The sequence below is a fragment of the Pelophylax lessonae genome (genome assembly GCF_965119305.1).
Source record: "Pelophylax lessonae genome assembly, chromosome: 6".
NCBI lineage: Eukaryota > Metazoa > Chordata > Amphibia > Anura > Ranidae > Pelophylax > Pelophylax lessonae.
The window spans coordinates 178,513,809-178,534,502 of NC_138773.1; the positions used below are offsets into that span (position 1 = coordinate 178,513,809).

The 20,694-nt window shown below is 41.4% G+C and overlaps 1 protein-coding gene across 1 annotated transcript in view; it reads right to left on the reverse strand.

The window, feature by feature from the left end:
• Positions 1–20,694, reverse strand: part of ANKRD44 (ankyrin repeat domain 44) — a 234,646-nt gene that overhangs the window by 66,720 nt on the left and 147,232 nt on the right. Inside the window, exons 17-19 of the mRNA XM_082261307.1 lie at positions 19,162–19,233; positions 3,595–3,796; positions 39–126 (exon numbers count right to left, since the gene is read on the reverse strand). Coding sequence (XP_082117433.1) covers positions 39–126; positions 3,595–3,796; positions 19,162–19,233 — 362 coding nt within the window. The remainder of the gene's footprint in view (positions 1–38; positions 127–3,594; positions 3,797–19,161; positions 19,234–20,694) is intronic.

Here is a 20,694-nt window from a genome sequence, read left to right on the forward strand (position 1 = left end):
GAAAGTGCTAATCAAGGTGTGCAAAACATAATGCTTACTGTTTCTTTTCATCCACCACATTTACAACTTCAGTCTGTTCAGCTATTTCAAGTATTAAACGTAAACATGAGGTATGTCCATTTATAACTGGGGGAAAAAAAACGTACAGATATTATTCTGAACATTATTTATATGGAAAATCGACACATATTGTACTTTTAAGAGAATGGTAACAAGGTGACCATAACAAAGTGACCATATGTTTTAATAACCTTGTGGTGCTCAGCTAATGTTTCTCATCTATGTATATGACTTTGACAAAAAATGAAGAAAACAAACATGAAGCTTGTTCTGGTTCTCACAGCAAAAATAAGCAAAAGTAAAACATTTTCCTTATGCTGGATAAATGCCCTGCTTACCATTTAGAAATCTTGCAACTAAGGGTGACAGGAAGGAAGTGACCTCTCTCGCAGACCACTACCCCAGAAATCCAGCAATTTTCTTATAACCTATAGGATGGCAGTCGCTCTAGACCTCTCTATTCTATTATAAGCTTTAAACATCCCAAGGAGCACTGTGCAAGCGATAATATTGAAATGGAAGGAGTATCAGACCACTGCAAATCTACAAAGACCTGGCCGTCCCTCTAAACTTTCAGCTCATACAAGGAGAAGACTGATCAGAGATGTAGCCAAGAGGCCCATGATCACTCTGGATGAACTGTAGGGATCTACAGCTGAGGTGGGAGACTCTGTCCATAGGACAACAATCAGTCATATACTGCACACATCTGGCCTTTATGGAAGAGTGGCAAGAAGAAAGCCATTTCTTAAAGATATCCATAAAAAGTGTCGTTTAAAGTTTGCCACAAGCCACCTGGGAGACACACCAAACATGTAGAAGAAGGTGCTCTGGTCAGATGAAACCAAAATCGAACTTTTTGGCAACAATGCAAAAAGTTATGTTTGCCGTAAAAGCAACACAGCTCATCACGCCGAACACACCATCCCCACTATCAAACATGGTGGTGGCAGCATCATGGTTTGGGCCTGCTTTTCTTCAGCAGGGACAGGGAAGATGGTTAAAATTGATGGGAAGAGGGATGGAGCCAAATACAGGACCATTCTGGAAGAAAACCTGATGGAGTTTGCAAAAGACCTGAGACTGGGACGGAGATTTGTCTTCCAACAAGACAATGATCCAAAACATAAAGCAAAATCTACAATGGAATGGTTCACAAATAAACCTATCCAGGTGTTAGAATGGCCAAGTCAAAGTCCAGACCTGAATCCAATCGAGAATCTGTGGAAAGAACTGAAAACTGCTGTTCACAAACGCTCTCCATCCAACCTCACTGAGCTTGAGCTGTTTTGCAAGGAGGAATGGGCAAAAATTTCAGTCTCTCGATGTGCAAAACTGATAGAGACATACCCCAAGCGACTTACAGCTGTAATCGCAGCAAAAGGTGGCGCTACAAAGTATTAACTTAAGGGGGCTGAATAATTTTGAACGCCCAATTTTTCAGTTTTTTTATTTGTTAAAAAAGTTTGAAATATCCAATAAATTTCGTTCCACTTCATGATTGTGTCCCAATTGTTGTTGATTGTTCACAAAAAATTACAGTTTTATATCTTTATGTTTGAAGCCTGAAATGTGGCAAAAGGTCGCAAAGTTCAAGGGGGCTGAATACTTTCGCAAGGCACTGTATACTCAGTTTTGTAACAAGCAGTAACAGAAGCATAAAAAAACTCCTTAGAAGGGTGGGTGCTATTTTTTCCTCCATTCATTGACAGACACAGCTCCATATTCTTCACCATAGGGACGTCCCAAAGCGGTGCCAAACATGAGGGGTGGGCAAACCCAAGGCTAAACATAAGCCAATCCAGGTAATAGTGGCTTAACTAGAACACAAGCCCAACCTGAAATACACCTTTTAATAGGGAAAAAAATAGCCCCTCTAAATCACAGCCTGCAAAACTTTTGCGGCCAAAAGAGGGAACCACAGATGCGAAAACATCCACTATGTAAAGCTTTGAAAAAGTACGCACTGACGACCAAGTGGCCATCGTGCACACCTGCGCCCCTGACACCTGATGACAGAAGGCCCATGATGCACTAAGTGCCCAAGTAGAATGTGCTGTCACAGGGAAGGAGAAACCCAACCTCTAAGTGAAAAGGCATGGCTTATTGTCAGTCTGGATACACATAATAAGAATTAATAAATGTTTACACAGCATATGTGCAAAAATTGTTCAGCTTTAAGATGCTTGTAATGCAAGATGTCAGTTTTTTCCAGCTGATAACCAATGATGAAAGTGAGTCAAGGACACATCAAGCAACTTTTCAACCTTGTACGTGAAAAACTGCTCAAAGATGATAATGGGGGATGATAGCCTCAGTAGAAAATACAGAACTGTGAAAGTCAGCCATCAGTTCACCCAAATTTTTTATTTTTTTTTTGCTGATGCAGGAATGAATACAACCGGTTTAACACCTGTAACCTGACAATTGGCATCCCAATTAACATTTGGAGGACTGTATATATCAGATTATGTCCAAGAGAAACTGTAGGACAAAAGGAAGGACTTTTTTTTTTTAAATAAATTGGGGACCACAGAGCTGAACTTTGTTTGTAGATAAAGAGATAAGAGCCCCAAGTATTAATCTTTATCATACTGCCCCTGAATAGGAATGTAAATAGGCTCTAAGTGGTTAAAGTAAAGGGATAAAATGAATATAGTCTGCTTCAGGAACCATATACTCTATGAGCTGCTTAGACCAGTACAAAATCCAGAATCTGGGTAAACAAAGCAAAAAAAGATCTTGCATTTACCAAGGTAAAGGTCAATTTTTTTGTTGAATGAAAACATTCTAAAACATTTTTTTCCAGGGTAGTGGGGCATTCCACATGACATTATAAAGGGGTTTTGCCTTTTTCTGGAGGGTTTGAGTATTTTTTAGTTTTTTTTAGATTGAATTGTCCATTTGTAACCCAGCTATATAGTTATATTAAGTTACTAGGTTTAGAACCGCATTACAAAGATAGAATAAAAGTAACCCCACAAGTTAATTTGTTTTTTTTGTCTGGACCAATGAGGGTTTGAGCTTAATTTGGTCAAGAGAAAAGACATAAGAAGTAATACAGGTTCCAGGAGAGAGAAGTGGAATCTAGAGAACAAATAGTTCTTTGGAATAAATTAATTTTTTAAATTGTGTTTTTGGATTCTGTAATCACTCGTTCAAACACATAGGCAAACATTGGAAGTAGGAAATATATACATATTTAAAGATATGTATTAAGGGAGTAAATGTGCTGTTTTGCTGGTATGTCATGCTTCCAGATCTTTCATCTGTTGTATCTCATTACCCACAGAGATTCACTGACCAGGGATATATTTTACTGATCAAAAAGTGTAGATAAAAATAGCCAACCTAAAAGAATATCAGAGCCACTACTGGCACACTTCATTTTTAAAACTCTATTAGAAATCTGTGCTTACTTGATATCCTTTAAAGGAATTGTTGGACTCCACATGTCTCAAGGCTTTTAACAAAGTTTAGCCATTAAAATGCATATCTGACTTTATGATATAATGAAGAAGAAAGAAATCTTACCAGCAGCATGAAGTGGAGTTCTTTGAGTAACTGAGTCATGCACAATAATGGAAGCTCCCTGACTAATAAGAACTTCAACACACTCTGTGTGCCCTTTAAAAGAAGCAAGATCCAGTGGTGTTCGTCCTTTTTCATCTTTAATATCAACATCAGCATAATTGTTAAGCAGTATTTCTAAAGCTTGATGATGTCCATTGTATGCCTAAATAGTGATGGTAGAAATGGTAATAATAAAATACATGGTGAAATAATCTTCTAACAAAATAAATTAGGACAGTGGTTCTCAAACTTTTGCTGTCATGCCCCCCTTTCAAAAGAAACTGAAGCATGTATATTGACACAAATCATTTAACACACTGGCAGGCTCAGGCGCGGGCTGGGCCGGGGGGCAAGGTGGCAATTTCCCCCCGGGCCGATCTGATCCCCCTCAGAAAAGGCCGCTCAGTATCTTGTGTCAGTCGGTAGTCGGTACTCGATTAATAATGGGAGGCGTTCAGGCACTTACACAGTCACATGCAGCGCTGACACTGTCTGTCACTTCCTGGAAGTTCCGGCGACTGCCCTGCCCTGGAGACCTGGTTGCTAGATCACCGCTTAGCGTCTAGCAACCAGTGACGTCACGGTCTCCAGAGCAGAGAGGAGGACCCATGCAAAGCGCCGCGGTCAGCCGTCCTCCGCGCCGATTACTGGCCCCAGCCGCTCGGCCCCACCCACCTCCGGCTCCTCCCTCCATCCATCAATGTGGGGCCGATGCAGAAGAGAGGGCTGGCCTGGCCTGGTAAACTTACGGCGGCAAATCGGCAATCCAGATTTAAAGTGAAGTTACCTGCTGGCTGCTGCGGTAGACACAGTGTCTGTGAGGATGTGGTCGGGACTCGGAGAAGAATTTCCAGTGAGTGACAAAAAAAAAAAAAAAAATGTCATGTGATGTGTGGACAACATGTGGAGCATTTTTTCCCTGTACTTACCCCCTGGCACTGTATACAGCCTGTATATTGATGTCTAGCTGTTCCTGGCACTATATACCTGTCTCATACCTGTATTATACAGGTATGAGACAAGTATTTAGAGCCAGGAGCAGCTAGACATCAATATACATGCTGTATACAGGCCAGTTAAAGAGGTTGTAAACCCTTTTTTTTTTTTTTTTTTTTTTTTTCTTTTTGACCCTGCAAGACAAACACATAATGAGCTAGTATGCATCGCATACAAGCTCATTATGAAATACTTACCTTAGAACGAGCCCCCGCCGTGCCGTCTGCTTACCTGTACGACGGGCGACATGTCCAGTCGCCCGTCTTCCGGGATCACGGCATCCGGCCATCTGATTGGCTGGAGACCCGCAGTGACGTCACTCCCGCGCACGCGTGCGGGAGCCGACGGTCACGGCACGGGACTCTGAAGGAACGGCACCAGCGGCCGTTCCTTCAGAGCGCATGCGCCAGTGACGTCACTGGCTGCATGTCAGGTAAATATCTCCTAAACGGTGCATTTTTAGGAGATATTTACAGTACCTATAGGTAAGCCTTAATATAGGCTTACCTATAGGTAAAAGTGTCAGAGGAGGGTTTACTTCCTCTTTAAAGAGATATTTACCTGACATGCAGCCAGTGACGTCACTGGCGCATGCGCTCTGAAGGAACAGCCGCTGGTGCCGTTTCTTCAGAGCCCCGTGCCGTGACCGTCGGCTCCCGCACGCGTGCGCGGGAGTGACGTCACTGCGGGTCTCCAGCCAATCAGATGGCCGGATGCCGTGATCCTGGAAGACGGGCGACTGGACATGTCGCCCGTCGTACAGGTAAGCGGACGGCACAGCGGGGGCTCGTTCTAAAGTAAGTATTTCATAATGAGCTAGTATGCGATGCATACTAGCTCATTATGGGTTTCTCTTTCAGGTTGCAGCAAAAAAAAATAGTTTCATGGGTTTACAACCTCTTTAAAGGTATTGGGTCCCCTAGGGCTCCCCCTTGTGTCATGGGAGCGTAAGCTGGCCGCAAAGGAGGAGGTCACATGTGTAGATCTCAGCCAGGGTTCATGCTGGGACTTGCAGTCCTTTGCTTTTGGGGATGTAATCCCCCCAAAAGTGAAGGACTACAGGTCCCAGCATAAGCCCCTCAGAGCTCAGCATGTGTCACCCACCCCCGATCCCCCAACTAGTGAAGGACTACAGGACCCACTCATCCAGCTTAACCACTTTCAGACCGCCCACCGCATATATAGTGTGGCAGGGCGGCCTGGCTGTGCAAAATCACATACCGATGCGTGATTTTGTGCACGGGTTCTAGGGGACGCGACACAGCGGGAGCCAATCAGCAGGTCACCTGCGATCATGCAGGAGAATGACAGAATGGCGGTCTGCCTTTGTAAACAAGGCAGACGGCTGTTCTGTCACAGGAAGATGGAGATCTGTGTTTCAGCTGAGCTGAAACACAGATCTTTTTATTTTCTCTAGTACATCCATCCTCCACACAGTAAGAAAGCATTCCCTAGGAGCAAACTTAACCCCTTGATCACCCCTAGCGTTAACCCCTTTCCTGCCATTGTCATTTATACAGTAGCAGTGCATTTTAGCACTGATCACTGTATTAGTGTCACTGGTCCCCAAAAAGTGTCACTTTGTGTCAGATTTGTCTGTCGCAATGTTGCAGTCCCACTAAAAAGCACTGATCGCTGCCATTACTAGTAAAAACAATAAAAAATAAAAAAAATTAGTTTTTGCAGGTTAAGATGCCTGCTGTCCTATGTATGTTTTGTAATAAAAACTGGCATGTAGTTGTGTATCTGTATGGGGGGCGGCTGACAGACGGTAGTGACCCAGCGCTGCGGTGGACATCTCCTTGTGCTGTGCATGGGAAGCTGAGAAGTGGGAGCCTGATATGCTGGATTTTGTAGTGCCATAAGGATTCTCTCTTCTCTCTCCCTCACTTGCTTTCTCTTCCCCCCCCCCCCTCTCTCATTGCCTCTGTCTTTTCTCCCCATCTCTTATCTTTCTCTCTCCCTCCCTCTCTTTCCCTCCCCCTCTCCCCCCCCCTCTCTTTCCCTCTCCCCCCTCTCCCTCTCCCTCTCTCATTCTCTCTCCCCTTCTCTCCCTGACTTCTGTACTCAGTACTCTCTGTTGTATGTTACACAGTCCTAACCAAAGTGTTCATTCTCTCAACAGTTACTAATTGTATTGAAGTTCTTCTTTAAGGTAGGCTCAGACAGACAAAGTGATATTATTCTCTGTGCAAAAAAGGCAAATGTAATTAAAAAGTTTTAGTTTTGAAAAAATAATTGTCTATACTGAGGTGTGAGGTGTGAGGTGTGTGGCTGTGAGGCTGTCAGTTGTCCGTGCCCTGTGTAGTTACCACACATGTGTAAAGGATTCAGCAAGTGTGATCTTAAAGTGTTTTTGATATAAAGTATAAACACATTGGTCAGTCTCTCCTGACAGTAAATCTGCAGTCATCCTGTATTTAACAATAGGTGAGGTGTGAGCTAGGTGATTGTAAAATGCTTACTTAACCCCTTAACGCTGACATAATGCAAATTTGCATTCTTTGGCTTCAAGGGATTGTATTAGGGTGATGCCTACAGCTGCATGCATCACCCTGGTACCGTTTTTTAGTGCAGACAGTCGACTTTCTTGTGATAACAACCAGTGTGGCTAAGCAGCTGCTTGGCTGTTATCACAAGCAGCGGAAGGGGATGTCATACCATCACTTTCGGTCACTGGAGACCTAAAGGCAAAAGATTTAAAAAAAACAAAATGGCAGTATTCAAAGCAACCAAACTTGGCTTTTGAGTGCTTTAAAATGCAGTGGAGGGATTTGGGGTCTTATAGACCCCCGATCCATCCATAAAGAGTACCTGTCACTGCCTATTACTGTCACCAAGGGATGTTTGCATTCCTTGTGACAGCAATAAAAGTGATCAATAATTTTTTTTTTTAACTACTTGCGGCCCTCACTATAGCCGAAAGACGGCTGCAGCGCGGGCTCTAATTTCAGGGAGGCCATCTTTAAACGGCCTCCCAGTGACAGGCTCCCCGCGCTCCCGCGAGCGCGCATCGGGGAAAATCTGTGTCTGCCATGTCCCTTGGACACAGCCAATCACAGATCGTGGTAAATGGCCAATCACAGCGGCCATTTACCACGTGATCGGCCCATGCAATGAGAGATGATCTCATATGTAAACATATGAGATCATCTCTCATCGCCAGCTCTCTTCCTCACACAGAGACTGCAGTGTGAGGAAGGAGCAGAGCCGATCAGCCGCCGGGGACACAGAAGAATGTAATCAGGGCAATGATCACCAGTGCCCTGATTACAACAGATTACAATTTTATTTTTGTTAAACCCCCCTTTGTTGCTATTAAAATTTAATTATGATACCACATTGTATCAAATTTGTCTTGCTATATAACATGAATATCCGTTTTAAAACCAGGTGGGCATGGATGGTGAGTTGATTCGGTGGTTCAACGGGCCACTTGACTGGACTTGCCCCCCAGGCTTAAGGCTGCCAGCCCTCCCCTGGGCAGGCTGCCCTGTATATTATGTCTGCTCTCGGCACACTGTAAGGATCTCATTTTGAATTGAACCTCAACACCCCTCCATATTGCACAAATATTGCACCTGTTTTGTAACATACTGCACACTGTTTAACTGCTTCCGGACCGTCCGCCGCAGATATACTGTGGCAGGCAGCCCCTCCTGCATGAACTGACGTAAGGCTACGTCGGTCGCGCGCTCCCGCCCCCACTCAGCAGCGGGAACTCTGATGCACGGGGCAGGCGGCTCCGATTGCCGCCTGCCACCCCGCAATCGCTCCCCACTGAGAGAGAAGAACGGTCAGCTGTTGTAAACACAGCTGACCATTCTTCTCTCTGGAATGATCACAGAGTGCCTGTCATCCTTTTATATAGGATCACAATTCACTACGGTCATTTCACAAGCCCCACCCCCAATACAGTTAGAATCACTCCCCTAGGCTCACATTAAAACCCTTGATCACCCACAGTGTTAACCCCTTCCCTGCCAGTGTCATTATTACAGTAACAGTGCATATTTTACGACTTATTACTGTAGTAATGTCACTGGTCCCCCCAAAAGTGTAAAAAATGTCAGTTAGGGGTCCGATCTGTCCGCCGCAATGACGCAGTCCCGCTAAAAATCGCAAATCGCTGCCATTACTAGTAAAAAAAAAAACAATAAAAATGACATAAATCTTTCCCGTAGATAGTAAATGCGATAACTTTTGCGCAAACCAATCAAAATACGCTTATTGTGATTTTTTTTACCAATAATATGTAGCAGAAAACAAATTGGCCTAAAATGTTAAAAAATTTTGATTTTTAAATTTTTTTGGGGGAATGTTATATATAGCAGAAAGTGAGAAATATTGTTTTTATTTTCAGTATTGTTGCACTTTTTTTGTTTATAGTGCAAAAATAAAAATCGCAGAGGTGATCAAAAGACAGCTCTATTTGTGGGAAAAAAATGACATCAATTTTATTTGGGTACAGTGTTGCACGACCCCACAATTGTCCGTTAAAGTAACGCAGTGCCGAATCGCAAACAATTGCCTGATCATTAAAGGGGCAAATCCTTCCTGTCCAGAGGTCCAGTGGTTAATATGTTCTGCCCTGCAAAAAAATGCAGAAAGTGCTACATTTCTGCCTAATCTAGCCTGCTATAACAAAACAAAAAAAAAGTGTGGATTGTTGTGCAGTGATGAGTTACTGTATGAAAGGGCCCTAGCAATTTTCAAAGCATACTGAAAGAGTACTGAGCTAGCGGAATTGTACCTGTGTGCAAAGAGTGGACATATACAGAGTAGCTTTGCAATGTGGAATATGAAACTTTCTAACTGATTTGGAGAGTCTTTCCCTCATGTTGGTCCTCATTTTGGTCTGATGTACTGTATATACAGTGGAGAAAATAATAATTTCATCCCCTGCAGATTTTGTAGGTTTGCACACTTACAAAGAAATGAAGGGTCTATAACTGTTATCATAGGTGTATTTAAAATGAGATAGATCATAAGTTTTTGATCTCCAAACTTGGTGGAGAAAACATTGTTGGCAAGCACAGAGGTAAGATGTTTCTTGTATTTAGGTACCAAGTTTGCACACATCTCAGGAGGGATTTTGGTTCACTCTTCTTTACAGATCTTCTCTAAATCCTTAAAGGGTAACTCCACTTTCGTGGGGGAAAAAAAAAAGCAAATAAAGAAAAAACAGTATACACAAATCATCTTGTAATTGAATGTTATTAAAAATTACTTTTCCTTTTTAATCAGCAGCCACTGTAATTTTCTGAAAATGTAATGCAATATGGCTACCTGGAGCTGTTCTGGACAGAACATACCCAAAAAACATAATTTCCTGCTTGTGTGATTGGTTCACCAGTTTTCCCAGAAGTCTGCAAGGTACATGTCAGATTTTTGGCATCCCCTGCAACAAAAATGTAATTTTTGGTGAGATACTCCCAATATGATGATAAACACCCTAGTGGAGTTGGGAATAAAACCTAGAATGTTAGCCTGGATTAAAACTTTGTATAATCAACCAACTGCAAAGGTAAAGGTCAATGGAACTTTGTCAGACTCGTTTAAAATGCTCAATGGAACAAGACAAGGATGTCCCTTGTCTCCGATGTTATTTGTCTTATCTTTGGAATCACTACTGGCAACTATTAGAAATAGTGTGGACATCGGGGGCATAAAGGTGGGACAAGTGGAGCATAAGGTATCTGCCTTTGCAGATGATATCCTGCTCTACATAAGTAATCCGAGGATTACTTTGCCCAACATAATTAAAATAATGAAACAATATGGAGAACTATCCAATTTAAAAATTAATCAAAAAAAATCAGAAATATTAAATATTAATATCCCTAAACAAGAAGAGGAGATGTTAAAAAAAGAATTTCAGTTTAACTGGAGAAAAGATGAGATTAAATACTTAGGGATAAAATTAACCCCAACTCCAGAAAAACTCTACAAAACAAATTTTCTAGAACTTCTGAATGAAGTAAGATCAGAATTAAATAGATTATCTCCGAGAATTTTTTCCTGGATAGGGAGAATAAATACGATAAAAATGATAATCCTGCCAAAAATTATATATAAATTCCAGATGATTCCGATTTCATTACCTCAAGTATTTTTTAAAACACTGAAAAGATTAATATCCCGCTTTATTTGGAAATACAAAAAGCCAAGGGTAAAGTACACTACACTATGTAAAGGTAAGGGACAAGGGGGACTAGCCCTACCCGACTTTAAAAATTATTATTTTGCAGCAATACTCACAAGGGTGATAGAATGGACAAAAAAAAATAATGATAGAAATTGGGTGGTAATAGAAAGCACGATGAGTGGTACACACCTAGCAAAAGTTATATGGATACCTGAGAGGTTTAGAAATCTGGACACTAACACGCATATAATCACAAGACATGCTATTAAGGTTTGGGATAATATACATAAAAAAGAAAATTGGAAACACAATTCACCACTGATCCCGTTACAGGGCACAAAATTTTTTGCACCAGGGGAAGAGAAGGAATTGGGTAAATGGATAGAAGAAGGAGAAGCACAATTAGGGGATATAGTAGAGAAGGGGAAAATTATAACCTTGGCGGAGCTGAAACAAAGGAAAGAAAACTGGAAGATAAATGAGTGGAGGTATATCCAACTAAAGCACTTCACATTGTCACTACCGCAGCCATTGAGAGATAAAAACGACCTCCGCCCTCTTGAGCAATTATGTCTTAAAGATAAGATAATAAACAATATTTCGAATGTGTATAAAATACTATTAACAATAACAAAAGAGAGAGGAATAACATTAAAAGAAAAATGGGAAAGAGACCTCGGCCCGTGTAGTAACAACAAACAGTGGGATAAGAGCCTTCAATTAGTACATAAATCCGCGATAGACACCAACACGGAGGAGATGAACTATAAATTGATCACAAGGTGGTACAACACTCCTGATAAGATGGGAAGAATTCAGGTAGAGAGTTCAAGACTTTGCTGGAGGGGATGTCAGATGGTAGGGACTATAGCCCATATATGGTGGGAGTGCCCAAAAATTAAAGTATTCTGGAGTGAAGTTATAGAATTAATAAGTAAAATTACTAAAATAGATATTCCCTTGGATCCTTGGAAATGCATGTTTCATGGAACCCATATGTCAGTGAAACAATATAAAAAAACATTACTCCCTCACTTATTAAACTCAGCTAAGAGCTTGATTCCCTTTAATTGGCAAAAAGAAGAGGCCCCCTCCAGGAAAGAATGGCTGTTAAAAGTAGAGAAAATAAGAAAGTTGGAGCAGCTGAGGACCTGGGAGGAGGAAGAACAGGGGAATGAAGAGGAGATTTGGGATGAGTGGCAAGAGTTTAAGGACACAAGGGAATACAGAGAAATAATAGGAGTCGAATGATAAGAAGAGACGGGGGGGGGGGGGGAGGGATAAGGAAGGGAGGGGGGAAAAAAAAGGGATAAAAGGTAATATGTGTAAAATGTATATGAAAAAATTCTCCAGCGATTGGAGTGTTGTAAATAATTTTTTACCTGGAAAATTTAATAAAGAAATATAAAAACGAGATACTCCCAATAGGAACATGTCTAAAGGGATGCAGGCCCAGCAGCTTTTCTCATTAGAGCCCTGCAGCTGCCACAGCTGATAGATTATTATGAAACTACTCCCATTAGACCAACTCGGCACAGAGGAACAAACAGGGATTTCTTCAGAATACCAAAGGGTAGGAATCTGCAACAAAGTTTGTTAAAATCCTTGTAATGTACAGGGATCACCCAGATGTTTTTTTCTCAACAAAAGTGGAGTTACAGAAAAAAAGGGGGGTTTTGCTGCGCTTTAAAAAATAAACGTAATGTAATACAACAAAAGTTATCCCTGTGAGGGGAATAGAATAAATAATATCATAAAATTTCATTCAAAAGATGTGATAAAGTTCATGGATAATACCCGGTGTAGATAAGAAAGGGTTCATAAACGTTGATGTATCCACCACCAATGAATGAAATGCACACTCACCAGAGCCAATTAAAATTTAATTAAATTATAGGACGGCATTAAGGTATGGTTCAGCAAGCAAGTCGTTTTTTTTGGCAAAGCTCCTGATGACGCGTGAGACGCGAAACAGCCGTAGAGCTATTATCTCAAACGCTTAAGGTCCAGCCACCACTCCATCTTGTAGTGGTGGCTTTTGAAGTGAATCCTTTGATTGTTTGAATGTCATTTTATTTTATATCTCCATGTACACTGTTTTTCATGTCAGTGTTACTTCAATTTTACCTATTAAATTTTAAAACACCTTTTCATACTGCGCCATGAGCCTCTACCCTTTTTTATTCAAATCTCACATAACGTGTTGAGTGGATAATCTTTTTGGAGTTTGTTCCTAAGATCGGATGTTGCGGAATATCTTGATGTCCAAAAAACAGGCTTGCTGAACCATACCGTAATGAGGGCCTATAATTTGGTAATGATTAAGCACACAGTCAGTGTGTGAAACGCGTCTACCTTGTCACGATTGTCATATTTGGATGTCCAGTCAATAAATCTGGATTTTGACTCAACCTGGAGTGCTGCCAATTCCTTTTCCTTTATCGGGCCTATAATTTAGACAGCACCTGGCTCTGGTGAGTGTGCATTTCATTCATTGGTGGTGGATACATCAACGTTTATGAACCCTTTCTTATCATCTACACTGGGATTTATCCATGAACTTTATCACATCTTTTGAATGAACTTTTATGATATTATTTATTCTATTCCCTTCACAGGGATAACTTTTGTTGTATTACATTTAGTTTATTTTTTAAAGTGCAGCAAAACCCCTTTTTTTTTTCTATATTTTAGTGTATGTATATTTACGCTTTTTTGCTAGCTGCTGATACATTAGATCATTAGCGCTGAATCACAACTTTGTTTTTCAAAAGTGGAGTTACGCTTTAAGGTTTCTTGGCTGTCGCTTGGCAACTTAAAGTTTCAGTTCCCTCCATACATTTTCCATAGGATTAAGGTCTGGAGACTGACTTGGCCACTCCCTGAACTTAATGTGCTTCTTCTTGAGCCACTCCTTTGTTGCCTTGAAGATATGTTCTGGGTCATTGTCATTGTGGAAGACCCATCCACAACCCATCTTCAGTGTTCTGGCCGAGAGAAGAAGGTTTTCATCCAAGATTTTACAATACATGGCCCCGTCCATTAGCCCCTCTAAAGTTGGTCTGTACCTTTAGCAGAGAAACAGCCCCAAAGCATAATATTTCCACCTTCATGCTTGACTGTAGGGATGGTGGTCTTAGGGTCATAGTAAGCCTTTTTATTCCTCCAAACATCGGGAGTCCCTCTCCTCAAGAAGGCACATGTACAGTCATGCCAATAAACATCTAAATTATTCAAAGAAGGATTGAAAGAAAGTGTTGTGGTCAGATGAGAGCAAAGATAAGCTCTTTTGCATTTTCGCAACTCGCTGTGTTTGGAGGAAGAAAAATTATGACTATGACCTTAAGAACACCATCCCTACAGTTAAGCAAAGAGGTGGAAACATGCTTTGGGGCTGTTTCTCTGCTAAAGGTACAGGCCGACTTTGCCGCATTGAGGTGCCAATGAATGGGGCCATGTATTGTAAAACCTTGGATGAGAACCTTCTCCCCCTCAGCCAGAATACTGAAGATGGGTAATGGAAGGGTCTTCCAGCATGACAATGACCTTAATCCTGTAGAAAATGTATGGAGGGAGCTAAAACTTTGAGTTGCCATGTGACAGCCAAGAAACCTTAAGGATTTAAAGGATATCTGTAAAGAAGAGTGGACCAAAACCCCTCCTGAGATGTGTGCAAACCTGGTCACCAACTACAAAAAATGTCTTACCACTGTGCTTGCCAAAAAGGGTTTCTTCACCAAGTACTAAGTCATGTTTTGCTTGGGGATCAAATACTTATTTTACTCACTGAACTGCAACTTAATTTTTAGCATTTGTTTTTTGTGTTTTTGTCTGGATTTTTGTTTGATATTCTCTAATATTTAAAATACACCTATGATAAAAAATTTTTAGTCCCTTCATTTCTTTGTAAATGGTCAAACTCAGTATCGGTACCAAAATCGGTAGGGGTTTAAATAATTTTTCCCCACTATACCTGTATATAAATTGCACTACATATCTATCAAAATGTGTTTTACAGTGCTAATCCAATTTCTATATTGTTGAATTTGTGAATTTCAAAAGGTAGTATAAAGGAATAGTAGTGGCAACAAAAAAAGAAATTGGTTTACCAATCATTTTTAGCGTAATAATTCTATCATGTAACGGGGGTGTGGCAGGGTATCTCCTTTGCCTGCATACCTTTTGCTCTTTCTCTCCATCTCAGAAAGTTGTAAGTTACATATATCAACTGTGCTAATATAATATATGTATTAAAATGTGTGCAACAACCCATAAAAATGTACACAAGCACAAAAGGGGTGTGTAGTTCTGATCAGATGAATAGATAAAGTGTGGCGCTATTATGGTAAAAAATAAATAAAAAAAAAACAACAAATCAATACCAAATCCACAAATAAACAATAACATAATATCATAACAGGGATAGAGGGGAAATATTTTAATAAGGATATCTGTTTTGGTGACAACTGTCTAAGACATGCCCTCACTTTGGAAGGATTTGCTGAAATTTCCTGTTGGGTTTTTGAAGCAACAAAGTAAAGGGGAATCTCCCTATGGCCCCTTTCCCAGGGGCTTTTCGATCAGGTCTGCCTGTCAGTTTTTTTCAGGCAGACCTGATTGGATGCTCTATGCACTTCTATGGAGCAGCGGACATCTACGCTGACACCCGCTGCTATCTGATCCGATGTGGTCGGTGAAATCCAGACAGATGGAAACCCTATTTTCCATCCGTCTGGAGGATCGGTTTGGATGAAAACCGACAGACAACCCGTTATCATCTGATCTCCCATAGAGGAAAGTGAAGATCTGACAGCTCTGTCTCTGCAAAGTAAGCGGAGACGGACCTGTTATCCTCCTGCTCAGCGGGAATCAGTGGATCGATTCCTGCTGAGCAAAACGGAGTCTGCCTGGCGGAAAGCCCGTGTGAAAGGACCCTAAAGTAACTAAAAAACTAACAGCTGTTTAATTATTGCTTACTCAATTCAAAACAAAGCAAGGAAAAAATAGTGGCTTTAGATAAATCCTAAATTATGAAAACAAATACATTCACTTTAACTACCGTGTTTTCCCGAAAGTAAAACATCCCCTGAAAATAAGACCTACTTACAGTTTTGCCTCTCGCTGAAATATAAGGCATCCCCCTGAAAATAAGACTTCCCTGATAATATGGCCTCCCCCAAACATAAGGTCTCCCCGATAATAAGGCCCCCCGAAGCTACCGTAACTCTGGACTCTGGACCGTAGCGGCAGGCACCACCGCGCAGCTCACTGTTGGCCGCAGTGCAGGCGGAGCAGAAAGGAAGTGCAAGGTCTCTTTTAATCAGAGAGGGGGGGGACTCAAAATGACACAGGAGGGTCAGAAGGAGAGGGGGGAATAAAAATGACACAGGAGGATTTAATTTGCTGGTTTGTGATGACAGCTACTACTGTACCGTATACAGGTAATAAATTTCCTTTTTTTTTGTTCAACAATAAATGTGTACCGTATTTTTTTTCATGGAAAAATAAGACATCCCCTAAAAAGAAAAGACCTAGCGCATCTTTGGGAGCAAAAATGTATATAAGACACTGTCTTATTTTCGGTGGAAACAGGGTAGCAGCCAGATAAAGTTAGTTATTTTGACATCCTACACAAAATTACTACACAGATGACTGATGACATCAGTCAAAAAAAAAAAAAACTTGTAATATCTGGGGAAAAATAATGGAGCAAAGAAAACTTGAGCAAAAAGACAACAGAAGTTCACATGAACCAATCAACATGTGTGTTTTTCTGGGATTTTTCCTCTGATCAGCAGACTGATTAAAAAAACCCAAGAAAAGCAAATAGATTCCCCCATCCACACAATCCCAATGCGCTACTGACTTCTGAGAAAATCAGTGAACCAGTCACACAAGCAGGAAATTACATTTCTGACGAAGTTCTGTACAACAACTGTGTACAGAAGGCCCCCAGGTTGCCATTAAGTATTGAATTTTACAGAAAATTACAATGTTGCAGACTGAAAAAAAGGTAATTTTTAATAACATTCTATTACAATATGGCTTGTGTTTTATTTACTATACATTTGTTTTTGTAATTGCTACTTAGTAAAAAAACAATTTATAGATAGCTAGCAAAAGGATTTCCTGACATTCAGGTTGGAGACTTTGTGCTATCATATTTCTGTTACTGCAATACATACACAGATCCATAGATTCTCTCTCTAGTGGCTATCTGGGTTTTACTTTTGTCACTCTCCTTATCAATACCCCACCTGCTTGAGGCTTTAACCCTCTGCCATCTTGTGCCCTCTCCATGCCAGAGGCCTACTCACGACATTCCCGGGCATTATCCTTTATATCCCAAAGGAAGAAATGCCCACACAGAAATAGAATTGCTGCACTTTACTAGTCACATCACATTGTCAGTCACATCACATACAGTCACATCACATTGACATACTATCTGGGGGTCACTTGATAGTACATTGTTAATCACATGTCTTCGACGATCCGCAGCAGTCACATGTAAAAGCATCCACCAGCACATATAGCAAGCCATCTTCCCTAGCTCAATCTCTCTCCACCCAGGGTCATTGGTCACCTTAGACTGTCCACTCACTGTTCCTTGCAGATATTTCCTTGGAGATAGGATCGGGGCAGACACCTCTAGCTGGGTACACCTCTCCCAGGTCTGCCAGGGGAATAGCCTCACCCCAGGAAATGGTTGCCCTGGCCTATAAGGCCTTTTGTAACCCACCCTAGCCTCCACCACCATAAGGTTCAGAAAGTCCACAGATGGCTCTTCTGGGTGCAGACCTACCTCTCTCTGGTCTCCAGCTCTGTCCAAGATCTCCATTTGTTGACTACATCTGCTGAATGGTGGGGTCTCTGGCTCCCATGCCCCAACTACCACTAAAGATGACATCACTGAAGGAGGGCTCTAACAAAAAGTGACCTAGCACCTGATTACACTATTCTCTATTACCAACCATTCACTATTCTTCTACAGAGCCAACTAGTGACAGACTAGCTAACTGCACCTGCTTACATCCTCATATTTAAGAGGTTTGGTAAGTCTAAATGAGACTGTATAAAGTTTGTACATTTAGATTGTAACTAGTATGGTGAGCTTATGTGTTACACTACTATGGAAGAAGGAGAGCCTGTAAAGTAAAACACATTGATAATATCTACTGTTATGAATTATCATATTGCTGTTAGGCTGGTAACATTTACAAGCATATCCAATATATTATTACAAATATTAAGTGTAGTGTACCCTTTGTCTGGACTTCTTTCAAAATATTCGCAGTGCACTTCCTGGTATGTGAGCGTACATAGGCACTCCTGTGCCCACAACCTCAGGATACCTGCAGTTTGAGATCAAACTCACTGCTGAATAGTGTCAGGCGATTTGGAATATGTTTTGGTGATATCATTACTGTGATGCTCACTGTTCTGCTTGCTGGAGGCTCTGTAATAAGGGAGCAAAGCCCCATCTTTACCTAAATGGCCATTTACACACAGAGTAAAAGTGCAAAGCATGTTGAGTCAGTAGGGGAGAACTGTTAGCTGAAGAGGATTACATGTAATACTGTAAAAAAAAAAAACGAGGTTGAAGGATTATAAGAGGTGCATGAAAGTCTATAGGGATGGAGACCAATAGCATGACCTGCTTGTCTCACATAAAGTCCCAAATAGGAAATTAGGGATTGAAAGGCATTGTGCTTTACAGGCCATGCCCCATATATAAAATCCCTATCTGTCTTTATACTGCATCCATCAAGGGGATGGAGATGTAATGCTTCTCAGCTGGTCCTTTCCAGTTTGTACCATCGTTACAACATAGTTATTTGAGTTTTGAGACAACAGACCAGTCATGGATGAGGGTGGGTTGGGGGAGGTTAGGCTGTCTCCCTCCCACCTGTTCCCCCATCCATCCATTAGCAGCCATGTGCTTCCAGTGTGGAGACACTAAATTAGGAGTGTTAGGACTGCAGATTTAACAGGGTGCCGTGAAGTGGCTCTGCAGCTTTCACATGCGTTTGCAAATGTGTGTCAACTAAACCCCTGTTCTTTGTATCAAGAGACAGGTCTACTTGGTTGGTGACAGACTGGAGGGTGAGTACATCAGACTGGGGGCTGGCTGACTTTCATGCACCTCTTATAATCCTTCAACCTTGTTTTTTTCTTGATATAGGGATGGAGACGCCGGGCACTACCTGCTGGGGTCTCATTCAAAGTCCTACCTAGCCTATTGTGTTACATGCAATACTGTTGAGTAGTCTTTTGCCCTCTACCTGCCTTTTGTAGGTACAGCTTCTGCAATTCAGTTCTGCTTTAATGTTCCCTTTTAAGAACCTTATACGCTCATTATAGTAGACATTTAAAATACATACCGCCAAGTGTAAGGGGCTATTCGTAGTTGGAGGGTTTGCAACATCAGTGATATCTTCAGTTCTTTTTAGAAGCTAAGTAGAAAGGTTTGTTTGGGGAAAAAAAAAAAAAAAAAGAAAGGTTTGTGTTAATTTTGTAAAATGTCTTACATTTTTAAATGCAGAGCTACACACAAAACATAAGGAAACATAAAAATATCTCATACAGCATCTCTCCCATGGGGCAACTTTGGACAGGTTACCCTGTGGGTAATCCAAGTTTAATAAGTTAAAATCTGCTGCAGACAGTTGACTGTATAGGCCAGGGTTTCTCAACCAGGGTTCCTCCTGAGGTTACTAGGGGTTCCTTGAGAAATGGGCAATTTCTGCCTCTCAGATAAGTTCCCGATGACCCCATTGTTCCTTTTAGCTATCTGTAAGGGGTTAATTCTTCCCAACGGTGACAAGAGTAAGGAGCATTCTTCCCACTGACTGTCACACTAATGTGTCATGAGTTTTAGATTTTTAATATTTAGCAGAAGTTCCACGAGACCAGAAATTTCTTTCAAGGGTTCCTCTGTGTTGAAAAGGTTAAGAAAGGCTGGTATAGGCATATATTTTTATGTTACAGTGTGGCTCTCCAGCACCACCTGGAGCCCTCCCGAAATACAAATACTGACGTAACCAAAATCTGTATTTGCATAGTGAGATGCACACCCCCATGTGCCAAATTCTGAACTTGCAGATAGGTGACTCAAGCACAAGCATTGCATTGTGGGATTTGCCTCAACTCCACTATGGGAAACTGGAGACATTCTGGGAAAGGTCCCAGGCGGTCTGGGACAGGCAAAGTGTTACACAGAAGGTATATGATGACTTTATTTAAAGTTATCATTTCCACTGTCTCACTTATATTATATTTAGTACCCTAAAGTGATTGTAAATGGCCTTGTAAAACAACTCATTCAATTTAAAATAGAAATGGAATGCAAAATATGCAAAATATGTTTGTATACATATAAAAAAACATTATAAATTCCTTGTTTTCCCTTTTTTATAAGTGATCACATTCCCTCTGCTCCATCTGTTCTCAGCTGAATAAGAGCTAGTGTCAGGGAATCCCTGTGAGACGTCTGGGGCGTCGCCGTGCACAGGCTATTCCCAGAAGAATGACTAATGGGCGTGGTGCCAGACAGGCTATTTAAAGGAAGTTCATTCCTGTTTCCTGTGCTGACTGATCTTCAGCTGTTTCCTGTGACCTGATGATACCTGTATGCTTCCCTGTTGCTGACCTGGCTTGTTCTGAACTTGGACTTGGATTCTGCTTCTGCTTCTCTGCTAAACCTGACCCGGCTCCGTCCCTGACTTTGGCTCTGCTTACGATTTGGTACCCTGCTGCACCGCCTGTTGATGACCCTGGCTTTCCTACTACTCTGACTCTGTCTCTCAGAACTCAGAGTGCTTGCCTGGCTATCTGCTGCACATGTTCCATACAGCATTGCATGTTCCAGTTTCCAGGATCCGGACAAGCAGCCTATCCTGATCCATCAACAACCA